General features: G+C 39.6%; 2 protein-coding genes across 3 annotated transcripts; both read right to left on the bottom strand.

The window, feature by feature from the left end:
• Positions 1–1,260: 1,260 nt before the first annotated feature.
• On the bottom strand, positions 1,261–4,665 carry prnpb (prion protein b). The gene is made up of 2 exons (XM_028579052.1): positions 4,607–4,665; positions 1,261–3,870 (listed from the first exon to the last, which is right to left on the bottom strand). The coding sequence occupies exon 2, from the start codon at positions 3,861–3,863 to the stop codon at positions 2,145–2,147; it is 1,719 nt and encodes a 572-aa protein (XP_028434853.1). The 5' UTR covers positions 3,864–3,870; positions 4,607–4,665; the 3' UTR covers positions 1,261–2,144.
• A 1,877-nt stretch (positions 4,666–6,542) lies between these two features.
• letm2 (leucine zipper-EF-hand containing transmembrane protein 2) lies at positions 6,543–19,809 on the bottom strand. Of its 2 annotated transcripts, none has more exons than XM_028578881.1 (11): positions 19,534–19,809; positions 18,690–18,758; positions 17,064–17,598; positions 14,928–15,071; positions 13,952–14,095; positions 13,457–13,660; positions 12,322–12,441; positions 11,974–12,093; positions 11,466–11,564; positions 10,721–10,789; positions 6,543–9,040 (listed from the first exon to the last, which is right to left on the bottom strand). In XM_028578881.1, exons 2-11 carry the CDS (start codon positions 18,734–18,736, stop codon positions 8,984–8,986), a joined length of 1,539 nt encoding a protein of 512 aa, XP_028434682.1. In that variant the 5' UTR covers positions 18,737–18,758; positions 19,534–19,809; the 3' UTR covers positions 6,543–8,983. The 2 variants fall into 2 exon arrangements, with proteins under 2 accessions (XP_028434682.1, XP_028434683.1); XM_028578882.1 differs by having other exon boundaries at positions 19,700–19,809.
• Between the last annotated feature and the right edge of the window lie 555 nt (positions 19,810–20,364).

The raw sequence follows: 20,364 nt of genomic DNA, 5'->3' as shown, positions 1-20,364 counted from the left end.
AAAGCTCACTTTGATAAAAGACTCAAACACGTCTCTCGTTAGCTGCTCACTGCACATTTAACACTCAAAATACAGAAATATGGGCGTTAGCATTTGGCTTAAAAAAACACCGTGTGGTGCCGATTAACAGAACTAACTTAGCTAGCTACGTTACTGTAACAACCAACTGCAGCAGTGACAACGGCTGCATTTATTAGCGTTAGATAAGAATCTCATGATAACGAGATCCGTATGATCGTCCTTAAAAGATAAGGACCTCATGATTATGATATGCTAACTAGGCTAATAATTATGGGATAGCACACGTCACAATTAAGAGATGTATTTTTCTTTTGTAAATTCATGATTAGCCGATCTATTTGCTAGTAATTTCATTAATTGGTCCAATTTGACCATAAAATGACTTTTCATGACGTGAAATGAATCGTTTCCCTCTGAAGGAGAACCAGTCGGTACATAATATAAAAAAACAGGTGTAGCAACGACAACAACACCTTAAGGTTTTATGATGGGGTGTATATCGATGCAACAATAAACAATAGAATAGAGCCGGAGAACGTCAAACAGCTCCGACCAAAGCAACAGACACTAATTATTTATAATACTGCAGACAGACAGTACTAGCTACCTTGTTGACAGTGCTCTCACTTGAATGTGGCCTGCCCGCTGCCACTATACCATTTATTCCGTTAAAACATGGCGCTTGTCAGTGTCAAACTATTGAAAGCGTTGGTTTCATTACAGACAGAAATGTTCGCGTGAGGTAAAAACAATGGCATTTTATCCACCAAACAACATTAAAATGGCGCTGTTACTTTAAATAAAGTACTAGCCTTACCTAAGTGCCGACTGTTGGATGCCTTTTCTCGTGTTATTTAGCGTCAGTGTGGCGGGTCTTCTTTGCTACTGGAGTGTTGATGTAGTTTAAACGTTTGAAAATGGATAATTCCATATGACGTAACGCGGCACAGGGGACCGGGCATGGATGGATTCTAAGAACGGATGTGGGTCGCATAGAAACAGAAGATGGGGCGGGGTTTCACTTGACATTTGCCAGCATCCTCAACCCTGTGATGTTGTCGACTTCATACAGAAAATCACCACAGCACATATAAATAATAGTATGGAGCTACAGGTGTAGGGCAACAATTAGTGAATGCATACACACTTAAACTGTAATACATTAAAAACATTCTGTGATGAATAATTCTGTAAACACCAGTTTGTATAAAATAAAAATTAGACCAAAGAAGCCAAATATGTTGTGGTTATAGTGGTTTTGTTACAGTAATAATGTTACATTTTCATATGAATATATTGTTTTACTACTATCACCAACACAGGACAATAGTTATATTCTCACAGAGAAACAAAACTAAATTAGCCTATCTGGATTTTTACTTCCATCAGTTCATCAGATGTAATTAGTAAATCAGAGGTCTTACACTTTAAGAGCACTTAAGCATTCACAAGCTACCGCAGAGAGAGGAAAAACATTGGATAGAAGGGTAGCGGGAGGCAAGTATATAAAAACGTATCCTAAAACATACAACACATTGTACAAAGCATAGGCAGCACATATGGAGATTTTCATGTAATGTTTTTTTACAAACATCATCCAACATACATAAATATTAGAAAATGTGCTTCTTTGCGTAAGTAATATATGAAGTGTTAGGACAACAACATGCATAGATACTTAGGGAGAGTGTTTTTTCCAAATAAACTAGTGTACAGTATACCACCAGAAATCATAATCAGCCTTAAATAATCTTCTCATTAGATTTTCTGTACTTCAATGAACCATATGCTAATTACATAAAGGTTCAGTGACATTTAGTACAAAATTGTGAAAATATGATCCATTACAAATATTCAGTTATGCTCACAATGTAAAACCTCTGTCTAAAGCACAGATATGATAATAAAATTCACTATATTCTTATTATTCAATATAATATTTACTGTTTGAATCAGACAGTCCTCCAACATCAGCACCTCTTGAGTTACTATATCACGCTTAAAGCACATCTCCATTATTACAGAGCTGTTCATTTACACAGATCATCACCATGACAGATCATGTACTCGCCCCAGGGTGCAAACTAATCTAATGCTTCTATATTTCTCCATCACTTTAAATGCTAATAAAGGCCACACCGCAGCAGCATTAGCATGTTGCTGTTCAGTAGCGTCAGTGTTGTACTGATGATCACAGCTAAAAGCCCTTGCAAGCCCATCTCCAGTCCCTGCACCCCACCAGTGGTGCTGGGCTCCGTCCTTTTCTTCAAGTACTTTTCAGAGTAGACCATGTACAGCTCAACACATCTCCTGGCCTTCATCTGCTCAATCAGTGCCGGGTAGCCGATTTCCACAATGCTAACTGTATCATCATTATCATCATCAGTAGCAGCTTTTTTGAGAACCTTTGAAGCTGGAGGCACTGGATTGGCTTCAGACTTATTTAGAGGAAGTGGAGTTGAAGATGCAGTCTTTGAGTTTTCTGCTGCAGTGCTGTTGCTCTCTGTTGTGTTGCCGCTAATGCCAGAGTCCTGGGCAGCAGTGGTTGTGGTAGTTGCAGAAGTAGTTGTAATCGTAGTTGTGGTGGTAACAGCTGGTTGGTTGTTTGGCTTTTGATTCTCCGCAGGCAGAATGTCGGTTCTCTTCATGCAGGAGTCCATGTAGCTGTCATAGGTTTCAGGGGGTTTGCTGTAGCTGTAGTCTCTGCTGTAGTCATTGCTATCAGTAGACTTGGTACCATATTTCCTGTACATGTAGTGATTGTAGTAATACTCCTCTTGGGGGCTGTGGAAGTGGAAGGGAGGACGGGGGAACCTTCCTAGCCCGTAGCCCAGGGCCATCCCTGCCATAGCCCCTCCAGCTGCTGCCATCACCGCACTGCGTCCAAACCCTCTGGATTTATCAGAGGGATACATGCCCATCGACTGAACTGAGTGGGAAAAGGGAGAGCCGCTCCCAGTGCCATGGCCCCCATATCCAAAGCTGCCCCCATAGCGAGGGCTCAGGACTCTGTTGTTTGGGTTGTAGTTCATGTATCCACCTCCATAACCAGCCTGACTGCCATAACCACCGTAACTGCCGTGACCACCATAACCGCCATAACCTCCTCCATATGGGTAGCCCTGTGCTGGGTAACCTCCAGCTGGATAGCCTGGTTGCTGGGGGTAACCTCCTTGGTTAGGGTAACCCCCTGGTTGCTGGGGGTAACCTCCTGGTCGGCCTGGTTGCTGGGGGTAACCTCCTTGGTTAGGGTAACCCCCTGGTTGCTGGGGGTAACCTCCTTGGTTAGGATAACCCCCTGGTTGCTGGGGGTAACCTGCTTGGTTAGGGTAACCCCCTGGTCGGCCTGGTTGCTGGGGGTAACCTCCTTGGTTAGGGTAACCCCCTGGTTGCTGGGGGTAACCTCCTTGGTTAGGATAACCCCCTGGTTGCTGGGGGTAACCTCCTTGGTTAGGGTAACCTCCTGGTCGGCCTGGTTGCTGGGGGTAACCTCCTTGGTTAGGGTAACCCCCTGGTTGCTGGGGGTAACCTCCTTGGTTAGGGTAACCTCCTGGTCGGCCTGGTTGCTGGGGGTAACCTCCTTGGTTAGGGTAACCCCCTGGTTGCTGGGGGTAACCTCCTTGGTTAGGGTAACCTCCTGGTCGGCCTGGTTGCTGGGGGTAACCTCCTTGTTCAGGTTTTATAGGCTGTTTGAGGATTCCACCCTTAGACTTAGTGTCCAGATTACTGGTTTTGGAGGTCTTCTTAAAGAGACTAAACCCTCCTTTTTTCTTGGCCAAGGAAAAATGTATATGAAGCAAAAGAAGGGAGAGACACAACAGAGCTATTCCAGTCAGCTTCATCTTTAAACTGCAGGAGAAAAAAAACAGGGAACGAAACCATTTTACAAGGAATAAAAAATAAATAAGTTTTTATTATTTTACCAATAAAAAGTCCTTCTAAAACTGCTGAACACAGCAAACATTTAATCCAAATTAAATTAGAATACAACATGTCAAGAGAAGACAGTTCACTGGTTTTTGATCAAAAGTTTTTGCAAGTTCTATTTGGAGAGGATATATTTACCTAAATCATGTTCACTACATTACATTTTATTATGTTCACATAGCCTACATAAACAGCCTTGATATGTTTTTGCACACAAAGCCTTGTCCACCTGTTTTACCCTATTAGCTCAACATGAATCTGTGGGTCCAACATAGCTGCCAGGCTTAAAATAGCACATACCCTTCAGACTGTTAGCTTCCTGCAGGCGGCCAAATGTTACTATTTACACACTAGTTTGTAATTATATGTATGTATAGTCTATTTGTTTTCAGCGCCCATGACCATCAAAGGAAATACAATTAGGCCTACACGGTACTATATGAACCGGATAGGCTACATCTGATATTAAATCGTCTAATTTCACAGGTAATTCTTGCCTTACTTTGTACTCCGGTGACAAGCCATACAATATTCGTTTCAAGAAAGACACATTCATAAAACCGTGATGGATCGGTGACGCATTGTGAAAATGTACAGAAACACCTGCTAGCCTATATGGAAAAGAAGATTCCTAAACACATGGATACAAAATACTGACCTAGAAATCTCAGTGTCCACAACACCGCCGTTTCTTTCTTTAGATCCTGCTTCCCAAACTTTCTGTATCACCCCCTCCTCCCCTCCTCCCATCCTGAACCCGCCCACCACCCCCTAACAACTATAAACAAAGACATAGTTATAGAGAATCTTTAAGAATCTATTTGTCTAAATAGTTGGTAACTTGTAAAGTAACTTAAACTACTGATTTGATGAAAGGTAAAATGTTTACGGCGAGTGTAGCCTATAACGTTAAAGTTCATATGTACTGAGTTCATTTTTACTTCAGTTTGTTGGTGCTATAGTTTCAAAATGAGGTGTTATTTTGATGCCCAAATATGAGCTTAAAAGTAAATAAATAAAATAAAAATATTGGTTTACATATTGTCTTTTATTTCCGTTATATCCGGGGATACAACCAAGTCCGATTAGATCTAGGCAAACAGTGCTGGAATAGATGTGTTTATTTTAAGAATAAAATTACGTCCGCAAAAAGAGCTAATCTATGATCTCTGTTGCCAATTGTAATCCCCTGTATTTGGCTACTAAATCTTTGCTAGTGGTTCAATAATTAGTATGAACAGAAGTGGTGATAGAGGTGAACCTTGGGGGCAACCTCTTATAATATTGAAGGGCTGAGACACCACTTCATTTGTCAGTCGCCTACCTCAGCTAGGGTTGGGATGTAGGCTAATAGTTTGATCCAGTTAAGGAAAGTATTTATATATTGGAGTTTTTGAGGTAAAAATAACTACGGAGCTTGACAGTTGTATTGACTGAGAGTTTTCATATTCCATAGGACATGAACGCAGCGCGGGTGATGGTGGGAATTGAAAGGTAATATCACTCAAACATATTTTCTCACTTAGGCTATTACATCCAGGGGCGTCAGTTTGGTTAAATTTAATATGGAAAGGTTTTTCGTCAGAGATTTCCGTCTTTAAAATCTTTGCTTACAACTTCCACCCTAAATGGTGAATATGTGTTTATTTTATTACAATAGCAAAAAAATAACTGTTAATGAGGTCAATTAATGAATTTGATAAATGTCTGTTGTCCCTGGCCACATGTGAAAAAAGACACTCTAAAATAAGATTAGACAACAAAATGATAATGTCAAAAACTTACACCATAATAGAAAGTTGTAACATTTCGAGATACTTGAGTATTTCATTATGATACCTTATACTTCTACTTCACTTTTGGAGGCAAATATTGCAGCTTTTACCCCACTACATGTATTTAGCAGCTTTAGTTGCAAGTTACTTTGCAGATTTAAATTAATTAAAAATACATTAACAAATAAATGATGATGTATTATTATTAAAATACCCAGCATGAAGTAATTACAATAGCCCCACCATTACAAGTTTATGCTAATACTTTTGTACTTGTAACAGAATATTTTTACACACACTAAGTAAATGTTGTGTGTGTGTGTGTGTGTGTTTAGGTTAAACCTGATGAATATATATATTTACACTTGGCCTTCTACGTTGGTTTAGGCATGGGTTCTTGTATAAAGATAGGGCCACCTGCTGGCCATGAAAAGACATACATTTTTTATTTTTTTTTAAGATTATTTTTTGGGGCTTTTCCCTTCATTACATAGAGACAGTGGATAGGCATGAAAGGGGGAGAGAGATGGGGGATGACACACAGCAAAGGGCAGCATATCGGATTTGAACCCGCACCGCTGCACGCTCTTACTGGGTGAGCTAGAGGCCGCCCCGAAAAGACATTCATTTCAAATTCTTGACATGATGAGTTTTTCTGTGAACTCAGGAAACGTGTATAAAGAGTGCTTAACAAAGTCATTAAACCAGTGTAGCAAGTATTGAACTATATGTTGCATTTACAGTGGTTACATTGATTATCTAAATAAATTGGATTTCACTCCCATGTCACTGGTAACAAATAGAACAAGGACAAAACTGTAAAGGGTCTAATGATTTTAATTGTGTGAATTATTTTTCCCCCCCATCACCCAGACACTCATATGCCCTGATAAAGTGATGCATCAATTTAATTTGGGGGAAGAAGTAATTGGACAGTAGAGCATTTTTTTAACTGAAAGAAACAATCCTTAAAGACAGAGGACGCATCATCATGGCATTGATGTAACAGACCATCTGAGATAGCAATAGTAAGTTGTAGTTTCCAGACAGGCATTGTGTTGTTAACACACACTATGATGCTGATGAATGAAAGAGGTGACACAAGGAAGGTAATTCAGGACAAGAAGGAATATCTGTGGGCAAACAAGTGTGAATGCAGAAGAATGCATCCTGTCAAATAACTGGGACATAAATTTACATTTTTTGTTTGGTTTCAGGGTCTCAGAGGCACAGCAGAAACATGAAACCAGTCGAGACATTCCCATTATGTAATCCTGTGCAATTCTTTAATCGCACAGTACCAGCAATCAACAAACCTCCCAGCTGATCAACTCAACAAGTCTGAGGAGCAGCACATCAACATGACACATCTTTCTCAACAGGTCAGTGACAGGTGTTGTTAAAAGGCACCAACCTCTTGTTTACAAAAAATAAATGCCATAAATGTTGCATAAATCATTTTACATCTACTCAAAATCTACTTGGATTTTCTTTCAAATATGGAGTACAAACCAGGGATGAAAAATCTTTTTTTTAAGTTTTTGATCCCCTTTGCACCACGAGTGCAGAGCTGATTGAAGAGGGGATTGCTTTTTCATCAGTATCAACACAGGTGATATATTTGGATTTGTATTTGGATCAAATGGGGAAGGGAAAAGGAGGAGACATTCCGCTAAAGAGAAAAGGTGCAACGGGGGGCTTTAAACACACTGAGGTGATGATGAATCAAAAACTGACAATGGTACAATATAGAAAATCTGTTCTCTGATGAAAATTGCAAACACAAACACAATCGCCCTTTTACCTTAGGCACATACCTGTAAAACCAATAATATAAATCTTCATTAGCAATCTTTTTTGTTTAAAAAATATCCTTTTATTTATGGCATCCACTTCTGGGATGTGACTGTGGATTAATAGCAATAAAGGAAAAATGTATGGAGACAAAAAGTTACTCCAACAATGTCAAATGTATAAAGAGGGATGGAAAATAAGCACTGTCAAACACACAAAACTGTATTACACAGTACACATTTATGTGGTAAACCTTCCAGTTACAGCTTTTAGGATAATATAATGCAGTAAGATAGTTATTCATAATGCTCTTAAATCTTTCAGGGCCACAATACCAAAAAATAACAATCTCATTTGTGGCTACTCCCCCATATCAATAATATATCTTAATGGATAACATCAATTTTCTCATTTCAGTTTAAAGAAATCATACATACACTGTAATATGCAAATACAATCTGCACATTCCTTGTGTTTTTTTTGTTTTGTTTTGACAAATTGTCTGTTCAGTGGTTTACCAGTGGCGGCAGACTGCACTTTACCACAGTCACCTCTGGGTTTAAGGAGTGACCTCTCTTATAATATAGCAGTCTTTTGTTTGCTAATTGCAGCAGCAAGCACCAAGCAACTACGCAATGTCACCCTCTTTCGAGTCAGGGCCGGTCCAAATCTGCAGCTGACGAAATAAGATCATGACAAATTGACTGAACCTTTTACTTTTATTCAATCGCAGGTTCAGAATATGCCGTCTGCTTCAGCACATCAGCATGGTCCAGCTTACTGAGGAGGGACAGCTACTGAGCCAAAACGTTCAGCAACATCTGTCTGAAAAAAGGATGACTTCTCTTATATCCTGAAGAGGAGCGAAAAAGGTTTCCAAATAATACAAACTGAAACTGCCAAGAGAGAAAAACATTTTCAAGAGACTTTTTTTGCATAGCAAAATGTACAAAGCTGCTGCCGCTGCTGCTGCTGCGATGTAAGACAGAAACCGAAATATACAGGATATTTACAAATTTACAGGAGGAGGAGGAGAAGGAGACCATCTAGACTGTAAGGAGACACCATCAAACAGACAGTTGACCATGCTCTGCCGTTGGGTGGTTTGGGCGCCGCATCCAGGACATTAGGTCAAAGTAATCACACCATCAATGGTCTGCCAGTCCAGTGAAATGTCAGTCTGGTTTGTCCAGCTCGAATGGAGAGTGAGAGAGAATGGAGTGCACCAATGTGACAGCAGAGGGTTTAAAGCTGCTGAGACGAAGTAGAAGAGGCAACAGAACTTTTCGGGGTGTTAACAGAGAGACGGACAAGGAGGGAACAGGACTCCTCGATGAGTTGTCTCATCAACATGTCAGACACGATGCTGAATGGAGCCAGTGCATACACCCCCGTCATCCATCTCACCCCCCAGAGACACAGAGATGAGTCCATCCTCCCTTCAGTCCAGAGGCTCCTGCTCCACTTTACACACCGTTGGCACTCATCTTGCTCTTCTGGGACACCTCTGTTGCTGCTTTAGCCTGCGGAAGAGGTCACTGAGGTTAGTATAACTTCCATTATCCAGTTTTTCACATTGAAAACATTACATTCTATTAATGTTTTCTTTTTTTTTAAGATTATTTTTAGGCCTTTATTGACAGGACAGCTGAAGACATGAAAAGGGGAGAGAGAGGGGGAATGACCTGCAGCAAAGGGCCGCAGGTCAAACACAGGCCTGCTGCGTCGAGGAGTAAACCTCTATATATGGGCGCCTGCTCTGAGCTATCCGGGCGCCCCTACTAATGTTTTCCATTCAATTTCTATTCTTTTTTTTTTTTTTTTTAAATGTTTACAGCACTTTGCCTTTAGTTGATAGCTCACAGCCATTAAGTGACAGAAATCATAGGATAGAGAGTAAGAGATGGAAATAGGACGTGACAAAGGTCACCAGCCAGACATGAACTTGCAACCAGGGTTGTCACGGTTACATGGTATGTGTCTCAGACTGCTGAGATACCAGGATTCTCCATGCTTGCAGTACTGATAAGTAGTGCTGGGATATTGTATCCATATCGTGATATGAGACTAGATATCCTCTTAGATTTTGGATATCGTAATATTACGTATTATATCAAGTGTTGTCTTTTCCTGGTTTTAAGGCTGCATTACAGTAAAGTGATGTAATTTTCTGAAATTACCAGACTGTTCTATTATTTGTCTTTACCCACTTAATCGTTATATCCACATCACTGATGATTATTTATCCAAAATCTTATTGTGTTAATATTTTGTGAAAGCACCCATTTTCAACCCTTCGTTTCAATATTGACATCGAGGTATTTGGTCATTAATATCATGATATTGGATTTTCTCCATATCGCCCAGCTCTACTGATAGGTGCAATACAGTTACCTACAGTATAATTACATTTTTTAAGTGCAGCCTTGATAAGAAGTTAAATAATATTTCAATACTATAAGTCTGTGCTACACTGACAGACCTCCGTGCCTGTATGACTGAGCTCTCTAAATGAAACATCAATATGTTTTCAACTTTCCCTCATAAGAAAAAGTAAACCGCCATGTCTATCAGAGAATAGAATTTACTTGACAGAAATTTTAAATGAAATTGTTTCAGTATTCTTAAAATTTGGCATATGATACATGTTTGTTTAGAAATGTGTGAATATGGTATGGAAACTTAGTTCAGTGTTAACATTTAAACAGCAGCTATATGAACAGACTTGCACAGTAGTCTTAAAACAAAGACAGAAAAGCCAAATGTCAAGAGAACAAACGAGTGCAAAGTGTATTAAAAGATGCAGGGTCTCTTTAAATGACTGAATGGTTTAAAACAAAATCACTTGGAAGCATGCGTGACAGGTCTATATTCATCAGCTATTTTTAAACCTCACACAGATTAACTTGAGATGTACGGTTCCAATTTACCCAGTAGCTTTCTGTATCTGTGTTGGTTACTCAGTCAGTAATTATTACCTCTTTATAACTAAACAGATTCCCAACCAGTCTCTATACTTTCTCCACTGTAATGAAATACTTTCAGTCTAGCAGAATAGCTGGTTTTCCAGAATAGCAGCCGTGTCCTACTGTGAGAGATTAGCATGTCATGCGAGAACTAACTGGATTATGAAACCTTGAGTTGCATCAAATCTCATGCTGGTTTATGTGCTTCTACAGGTCCAAGCAACAATGGGAGCTCACCTGAAGGACTTCAGCAGGAGTCAGAGGTTTGTCCGACACTATAGGAGCCTTGTCTCTTATCTCTTCCACCTACAACAAAAAGATAAAAAGACAAATATAAGATGGAAGGTCCTGCAGGATTTAATGGTTCTTCTGTAAAACCGATACTCTACACACGTTTGTGTGTTACAATCATTCATACATTTATAAAAAAAAAAAAAAAAAAATATATGTGACATGGCCTTTTTTAGACAATCCCATGGGTATGTATGTATTCTCACTTTACTCCCAACATGAAAGCAAATAAGTGCATATCCCTTAATGTTGAACTATTCCTTTAAGACGCTAGGTTAATTTCTTAATCCATAAAGGAATATCAGAAAGCTAATTCTTCAAATGTAAGAGATACACTGACTATTTTCTATGTAATTGTGGTAAATATCCAAAGATGAACACTGTCTCATTATGTGTAATAGCAAACTGCAAACAAGTGTTTTGGCAACTGGACAAATACAGTGATGTTTTTCAGGTTTTATGTACTTTTATTACGTTTTGTAATACTATATGTAGCTTGTAAGTATTTGAAAATATCCCAGGACTCGACTGATGAGAAAAACAGTTGTGCCCTCCAAGTACATCTAGTGTTATGTTAGAAATCTATTCTTAGCGGCAACGATGACCTTATTTTCTCGGTCATCAATACAGTTGATCTTATCTGATGCTGGTGTGTGTTTTGTGGCTGTGTTTTTAAGAAGAATGCACTGACCGGTCTATCTTTGATGATGAGAGCAGGGTCTGCCAACATGTCAGTGCTGACTAAGGTCGTGTTTGTTCCTGTATTCTCCACTGGAGGCGGAGTAGCTTTCTGCAAAAAAAACAAAAAAAAACAACAAACATCTGATTAGAAAACCACATCCCACAAAAGACTACTTGCTCTGGTTTATTGTTTAATGGCTGTAGTTAAGTCCGAGACGTCTTGTGTCTAGCAGTTAAACATTTCCATATTCATAGATTCTGGATGTTTAAATGAGGAAGAATGAATAGGTATTATTTTAAGAGTTTTATACTAGTCACATAAACTTTTTTGTGTAAAAACAGACAAATAGTTATGAAACAGTTTCCATAAGGACAGCAAACACTGAACAGTACCACACATCAGTGACCTGCATACCAGCAGTTTAACAGCTGGAATGTTAAGACGGTTACAACTTTCTATAATCTGTACATTCAAGTGAATATGCAGTAAGATTTTAAGTAGATTGTAAATGTGGAACCTCTAGTTTGGGAACAGGCGGGATGACTGGAGCTTTTGGTTTGAGGTCAGTCAGGTACATGGCTCTGGAGAGCAGCAGCAGCGATGGAGGAACATTCTCCTTCAGGTGCAGGTCCAGCCACTAGCGGAGAAGAACATTTATTATATGGGGAACAATGACAAGACTGACATATATCTGATAGATGGTTAAGAAATGAAAATCTACTTGTAACTTGTTTTTAATTGCAATCTGTGAAATTTGTGTGAACTCTTTTAATTCCTCTTTCGGGGAATGTTAATCTGGGGAATCAACCAGTATTTAGTGTCTATCCACTAACAGAAGCTACAAACTTAACATTCAGTTGCTCACCTGCTGCATCTGCTGATGTAGCTGGTCGGTGGTGAGACCCAGAGACCTCATCCCACGACTGCGACACGCTGCCTGTAATTCTGACACGCTCATAGCTGCCACACCCTCTGCTGCAATCATCTGTGAAGAAACAGAGAGGGAAGTCAAAAACGGTTGCACAAGTTCGATAAAAGATGATAGCTGCACATGAAGAGAGGGAATAATTCTTTATTTGAACCATTCCAGTGTTTTTTCACCATCACACTTTCATTGTGGATAAATACATGCTTAGGATTCTTGGGGAAATAGTTAACAGCAGTAAATATAAGTACAAAACTACTAGTATGGCACTTGCCAGTAGGGCTGGGCAATGTATCGATTTTATATCGATATCGTGATATGTGACTAGATACCGTGTTAGATTTTGGATATTATAACATCGTCATTATGTCATAAGTGTTGTCTTTTCCTGGTTTTAAGAGCTGCATTACAGTAAAGTGATGTCATTTTCTGAATTTACCAGACTGTTCCAGGGGTTCTGTTATTTGCCTTTACCCACCTAGTCATTATATCCACATTACTAATGATTATTTATCCCAAACCTCAATGTGTAAATATTTTGGGAAATCAATAATTGTCAACCCTACAATATTGATATAGAGTATTTGGTCAAAAATATCGTGATATTTGATTTTCTCCATATCGCCCAGCCATACTTGCCAGTTTCATAACCTTTGTCCATTTTTTTCCTCTTATTTCTATAAAATCATGCAAACAGTACTTGGACCACAAATCTACCACATCCTGGTCCATCAAGCGCTACCTTTACAACCGTAGGTAACCCACACATATCTAGACACTATATGTATTTTGCGTTTCCACTGCAGACAGTACTAAATGTAGGCGTGGCTTGTTACCAGATGATAAGAGCTGTGGACAGCCCTGCACTGAGAAACCAGCTGAAAAAACTTTTTATTCCTCACTGCTACATCCAGCTCTCGCCGTTTTCCTCCTTACGACGATGCAGAGGGGTAATGAAAATAACAGGACGGATGGAGCGGATCTATTGGTACCATCAACAACTTTTGACAATGGAAACGCAAAAATAGCCGTTCTTACGTATAACAAACTGAACTGCTTGGTGGAAACGTCTCACCTCATCGTCTGACTTGATGGTTCTGAGTTGCATCATCAGCTGAAAACGCAGCAAGTTGTTAGTGCCGATGGGCTGCAGCTCCAACAGTTTACACAGAGCCACCAGCTGGGGGCGCTCCAGGTGCTCCAGTGTCAGCTCGTCCTCAAACAGCTTCGAAAACCGGACAATGTCCTTGGTGGTGGGCTGCTCGCCTGTGCCTCGAACCTGACGAGGACACACAGAGTCACTAATGCAATGCAACTCAAACCAGGCTGAGCAAATGTTGTCCAGAACAACTGTACCAGCATTTTTATAAGATAATATATCAACTTTAATTGAATATTGCACTTAGCTGGCAACAGTCTAACCTTAATACCAGTACAGAAGAAACAGTTCAGCATTAAAACATTGGACTTAAACATTTGAATCAAGGACACTTAACTTGAGCTGTATAAAATGTGTGCATTGGCTGGCATGATACACTAGGTGTTAAGTGTTATCTTTGCTGTGATTTACCTTCTGAACATATGTGGAGAAGCGCTGTGTCTCATCTTCCGTTTGAGCTTTTGCTTTATTCCTTCGAGCCATCTCAGCGATTGTCTCTTGGAGAAACTTGGCCAGCTCCAACTTCGCTGCCAGACCTTTCTTCTGCTTCTCCTCCTGCATTAAGAAGAGCAAGGGGACAAAGGTTAGTTTAAAAAATATATATACTTCAAATAAAGCTGCCGTTTGAGGCATTCAAATACAGTCATTACTGAGTGGTTTCTCCACTTCAGAATACTGTGTTGATTAATGAAAGTGATATTTCCTTAATAAGAGAAATAGCAAAATATAAAAACTGTAAGTGCTGATGCCAAAAAACTGATTTTTACAATTCAAAAAAGGTATTTTATGTTCCTGTTTGAAGTATTATGAATGAACTAAATGAAAAATTAAATTAAATGCTAGTTCACAGATAATAACATGGACAGTCACAATATAATCTTGAAGTATTACAAAAATAATAATATTGTACTTACACCAACATATTGCAGTGATAGATTCAACTATATCATACATTATGAATTTATTCAGTCACATTTTCAGAGGCTGGACATGTCTGTGCTGTCCAGGAGCACGAGAGCATTTCTATGAATCGCTCAACCGTGCTCCAGAACAACCAGGGAACATCAGAGTAGACGTGTTGACTGGAGCAAATACAGAAACCTGCTGCTTTTCTTTTAACTAAAGAAAGAAGTTAACTAAACTATATTTACAGACTTTTTTTTCACTAAGCATTTTGAAGGTTTGGAGAGCATGTGTATTTCATGCTGAAGTAAATAAAGATGTCATTTAGCTGTGTGTGTGTGTGTGTGTGTGTGTGTGTGTGTGTGTGTGTGTGTGTGTGTGTGTGTGTGTGTGTGTGTGTGTGTGTGTGTGTGTGTGTGTGTGTGTGTGTGTGTGTGTGTGTGTGTGTGTGTGTGTGTGTGTGTGTGTGTGTGTGTGTGCATGCCTTTTTGGTTTCTGTCTCAAAGGTGGAGGGCAACATCTCTGGGAAGAGTTTTAGGAAGACAGGAAGAAGGAACTCCATGAAAGGAACGATGATAAACACTGTGAAGGGCACCAGACGAAACAGGTCAGCGCAGGTCCTCATCAGCTGTAAACACAAAGAAAAACAATGTTAATGTGAGAAAATACGCATGGTAACATGAGCCAGTATTCATGCTGTGGCACAGTTGTATTTGGAGGTGTGTTTGCATGTAAGATCCATTACACTTCTACTGAGGCTCTGCCATTCCTCTTCTAAAATAGCCTAAATATAGTTTGACCATGGCATGTGCACAACTTGGTTTACTGAGGGTGAAATATTTTACACCAATCAGTCAGCAAGACATACAGTAACAGTATGTCCTTTTTCAATGATCTACCGGTGTCTTTTCTCCATGAAGCTTATCTGAAATGTGCATAGATTTTCAGGTAAGAGCTCATAATCAAATGAAGGACACACCTCTCGGCAGAGCCAATTCCAGAACTTATTCACAATTTTGAAAATGTTTGGGTTTTGTGAAGACAACCAAGACCAGCTCAGCTGGCCACAACATGGTTGCATAATAGTAAACAGCACAGATTAAAAAAAACAGCCATCACTTTGATTAAATAATCGGCTGATATTAGCTGATCACAGATATAATCAATTATTGTGCGTAGGTCGACCAAAAAGTAACAAGAAGTAGCAAGCAAAAGAATTTTGAAAACAGTGTCTATTATATAGTTTGTCCACCAAAGAGCATTTTTAACTGTTACATACCGCCCTCAGTACATCTTAGTCATAGTTTCAATTTGATAATTAACTAAATTTGAAAGCTCCCTATTAAAAAAAAAAAAAAGTTTGTTATGTTATTTAAATAAGCCATAGTCTCACTCATTTAATGATGATAACAACCCAGAGGAAGAGTGACAGAGAAACCAGGACGATTACTTCTAGAGTATTGTAGTAAGAGTAAGATTTCAAATGAATTTTGGATACAAGTATGGAAAGATGGTCTGTTTGGTATCTAAATATCTCATCCAAGAGGCTACATATTGTTTTTTCCCCAATCAATAGTACAAAACCCTAAGATATCACATTTTTAACCATGCTAGTTACTTTTCAGGTAGGTCACTATTACACACAGGTAGGTTTAATGGTTTCACTGAAGAGAAAAGACATGAGATTAAATGCAAAGCCCATTTCAGGCTCAATATATATGATGATTTAAAGAGATAGTATGCTGATTTAAACCCAGCTCTGTGTCATGGCAGTGTGTGCAGTGTGTTTAGATGAACTGTGTTTGGCTTCCCTTCGCGGTGCATGGAGCTCCCCGCAGAGGCCAGCTGAGATCCACCTGACGATGCAAAATGCATCACAGAGTAGAGCTGGGCAATATATCGATATTATATCGATATGGTGATATGAGACTAGATATCGTCTTAGATTTTGGATATCGTAATATCGTGATATGGCATAAGTGTTGTCTTTTCCTGGTCTTAAAGGCTGCATTACAGTAAAGTGATGTCATTTTCTGAACTTCCCAGACTGTTGTAACTGTTCCATTATTTGCCTTTACCCACTTAGTCATTATGTCCACATTACTGATGATTATTTATCAAAAATCTCATTGTGTAAATATTTTGTGAAAGCACCAATAGTCAACACTACAATATTGTTGCGGTATCAATATTGAGGTATTTGGTCAAAAATATCGTGATATTTGATTTTCTCCATATCGCCCAGCCCTATCACAGAGGTCCGCTGGGAGCTCCACGGAGGAAAGTCAAACACTGTTCATCTACACACCCACACACTGCCCAGAAAAAGATGACAGAGCTGGTTTAAAAGCGTCCTTTTAAGAGCTACACGGTTTAGTAAAGTATCCTTCATTTCTGATGAGCTCTTCTGGTTATGAAAACCTTGACTTGTGTTTTAGAAACATACGTTTCACCACTGTAAAAGTATTTTTGGTGTCTTCCAAGTTTGTGTGGGCTGTGAAAACTATATGTATGCATGACACAAAAACTTACTTACAGTAAATTATTTAGAGCCCTGTGCCTGACATTGCAGGAGTTCACAATATTGTAACATTAGACAGACTGATAAAGCTTCTCTTACCCTTCTCCTCTCCCTGCGTGTGAGCAGTTGCCCGTGCAGCAGCCTCCACACCATCCTGCCTGCAATCTTAATATCGATGCCGAGTAACCGGAAGCCATTGTAGTAATGCTTCAACTCATCCACAATCCTCTGATACAGAGCCTTTTTCACGACTGCCCTCTCCTTCACCGGAGGGACGGCGGCCGTTGTAGTGGCGGCGGGCGGCGGAGTGGGAACCGATGGAGGTGGGGACTGGGGTGCAGCGGCCACAGAGTCCTTTTTAGCTCCTGGAGAAGCATCCTGGGCAGCAGCTGGTGAAGTTTTAGTGTCCTCCTGCTTTATGTCTTGGAGCCAAACACCTGAGCTGTGTAGAGAGCGGGCGAGCAGGGCGGAGTTGTGGCCACTGCCGAGGGCGTGGTCTCGGTAACCGTTGGGGGAGCCGTAGCGGGAGTGCCTGAGTGTGAAGGACGAGACCTGGCGAGAAGGATCTATATGGAGATAGGCTTTGGAAGACAGAGAAGAGCAGCTGTGCCTCTTGGATAATAAGTATGATCCCCTGTTGACAGCAACAATAAATAATGGTTAGTTATAAAATAATATTGTGCAGGGAAATGTTCTTAAAAAAAGTGAAGAAAGTATTTGATAGTGCTCAAACGTGTATTTGATGAACTGATAAGTAAACTGATTAGTTTATTAACAATACTGAGGTCTAACAAACATGTCAATTGTACTTCCATTATTAAAGAAATATTTGAAACCTCTACAGGCTGTTAAATCCTGCATAGTTTACATCCATGTTTACTAGCTTTTAGCCTTCTTCTTCCCTGCTTTTGCTGACGCATTGCTATGTTTCTTGGAGCTTTACTACCACCTGTAGATCAGTGGAATAGTGTAAAATGCATCCTTGTGTGTATGCACAATACAAACAAAACAGGGAACCACTTATGTATGTAAATCTAAATGTTGTATTATATATATTGTATTTTCTAATCAGGATAGTAGAGTTTCTGTTAATTCAATTATAAAAAAACATTTACTACAAAAACATAACCAGGTAGGAATGGCAGTTTAAGGCTCATCATTGGGAAGATACCTAATGTATAATTCCTGTAAATTCAATATTGTTAATGTAATGGTAGCTTTACTAATTCAGAGATGATAAATAAATATATATATATATACATACATACACCTCTTCTCATGATATATGTCACCATGTTGCCCAACCCTAATGTACAACTTAGTTAGAATTGTGTAACAATGACAACTCCAATTGCAGGGGTCATGCGAATTTAGGGTAGCATGAGTGATGACAACGCTGTCCTATCAGCTGTCAGTCCCTGATCTTACCTCATCAGTGTAAACCACAGTAGTTGTGTGTTTACCTCGTGTGTAAAGTCATGAGAAATATTTAATAGGGTTCACTGTAGCACACAATGTAAACAGAGACAGTCTGCGCTTGACTCTCCTCAAACACGACAGAGAGCACCCACAAGCTTGTAATTACTGTCATTGAACTTTGTGAAGAAAACTTTCTTTTATGAAGAGAGTTCTGCATACATTAACATTAATGGGACACAGCCTGCTTTGCATTGCTGGAGTTCTTGATTTCTCGCCATGTAGCCATGTGCTACTTACAGTACTTACCTTGATCTTGTTACTGCAAGGAGCACCTGGTGACTAAAGACGGCCATTGTAGAGACAGATTATAGTATTCTGTTAAAGCACACAGAGAGACAGAGAGAGACCGAGCATGTCACGTTAGGTGTCTGGTTACAATTCGCCCGTTTGGTGCAACAACAGACTGACTGAAAAAAATACACCAAGCAGAACACAAACATGTGTCCGATCACAGACACAAGTCTCCTGCCATAACAAACACATGACAGGCGTTATGCTTTCTCAAGGGAGCTAACTATGAATGGCATTATATGACAGAGGTAACATTAGCATGAGTACAACCAGATAGCAGGTTAGCTCAATATTATGTAACAACAACAGTCAGCAACACAGCTCGCTATCTGACAGATATCACATGTCAATCCAGGGTCCATGTAACGCTCAACGGCTAGCTTTATTTACCATTAATATCAACCAATACTCGAAATCAATAATTTACATTCTGAAAAAAAAAAGTAGCTAACCTTACACAGACCTTCATGGCTGCCTAGCGTTAGCTAGCTAGCTAAGTAATAGCAACTATTAACGTTATGCTAAATGGACGTAACATCTAAAGTCAACATTTTGATAATTTCCCACTAACGTTAACATTGCTGGTTTATCATCCCAAATATCTTAAAAACCATCACTACTCTAAAAACCTTTTTAGCATCATGCTAGCAAATTCACAACTAGCCAAGGAATTATTTTCCCTGCCATTAGCTGGGAAACCTCCGCTAGCCTAGCCGGTTAGCTTGCTGCTGGCTAGGCTAAAGCATAGGGCTAAAGCTGGCTGGTGAAATGGCAGTCGGCAGATGACGAGCCCACTAACCTCCAGCGTCAATGACGGAGCTATGGCTGCCGCTGCTGACTGGGCGTTAAGGCTTCTCGGTGAGACGTGAATAATATAATCCATATACAACAATCGGTCGAGGTGAACGGGAGCGACGAAAGCAACGGCTGATGTGATAATAAACCCATTAACGGTGGGGTTATACTTTTAAATCGTCGTATTTCAGCTCCTCGTCGTCCGCTCGGCACGCGCAGCCTTCCCAGGCAGCTGCACTGAAAGGTCGTACTGTACATGCGTGGATGTTGTGTGCGTACCCAGCGAAGATCGTCTATGATTCAAAAGATGAATTACTCGGAAGTTTAAAAGAAAAACTCCCAGCATAAAGGAAAGGAAAATTGTGAACATAATAATTCTGTCAAGCTTAAAGCAGTAATCTCGAACATTTTTATTTGAATAAATGTTTGTTAAGTCACTATCTATCACTGAATGACATAACACAACGATGATTGAGCCTATGGCCTACTGATGACAGTTGCAATATATATTTATGTGTATTACGAACTGGATGTCTGGCGTGACATTGCCCCGGAAAAATAATCCTGTATAAGAAGTTTTTCTCCATTATATAGCCTACCACAAAAAATGGAACTATGCACTGAAAACTGAAAACTTGAAGCTTATGTATCAACAACAATATTCCAGACCATCGAATGGGATTCATTCAGTTTTATTTTTTATACTCCAGACTGCTAAACTCTCAGCACAATTCCATTGATTTCACTCAAATAGAAATTCTAAATCAACCAGAATGGTGTGCATATAGCTCCAATTTGTGCTATACAAGGAGAAAAATTATACTAGGGCCTATAT

Source organism: Perca flavescens, chromosome 5, assembly GCF_004354835.1.
Source record: "Perca flavescens isolate YP-PL-M2 chromosome 5, PFLA_1.0, whole genome shotgun sequence".
NCBI classification, from domain to species: domain Eukaryota; kingdom Metazoa; phylum Chordata; class Actinopteri; order Perciformes; family Percidae; genus Perca; species Perca flavescens.
This window is presented reverse-complemented; position numbering and strand designations above follow the sequence as displayed.

What these genes read in the sequence shown, in the direction of transcription:
- letm2 (XM_028578881.1), bottom strand. Translation starts at nt 18,736, where the DNA reads ATGGCCGTCTTTAGTCACCAGGTGCTCCTTGCAGTAACAAGATCAAG. An exon ending in TCTCCACATATGTTCAGAAG is followed by an intron (nt 13,661 to 13,951) that starts GTAAATCACAGC and finishes TGTCCTCGTCAG; the next exon opens with GTTCGAGGCACAGGCGAGCA. An exon ending in CTCCTGCTGAAGTCCTTCAG is followed by an intron (nt 9,041 to 10,720) that starts GTGAGCTCCCAT and finishes CCTCTTCCGCAG; the next exon opens with GCTAAAGCAGCAACAGAGGT.
- prnpb (XM_028579052.1), bottom strand. Translation starts at nt 3,863, where the DNA reads ATGAAGCTGACTGGAATAGCTCTGTTGTGTCTCTCCCTTCTTTTGCTT.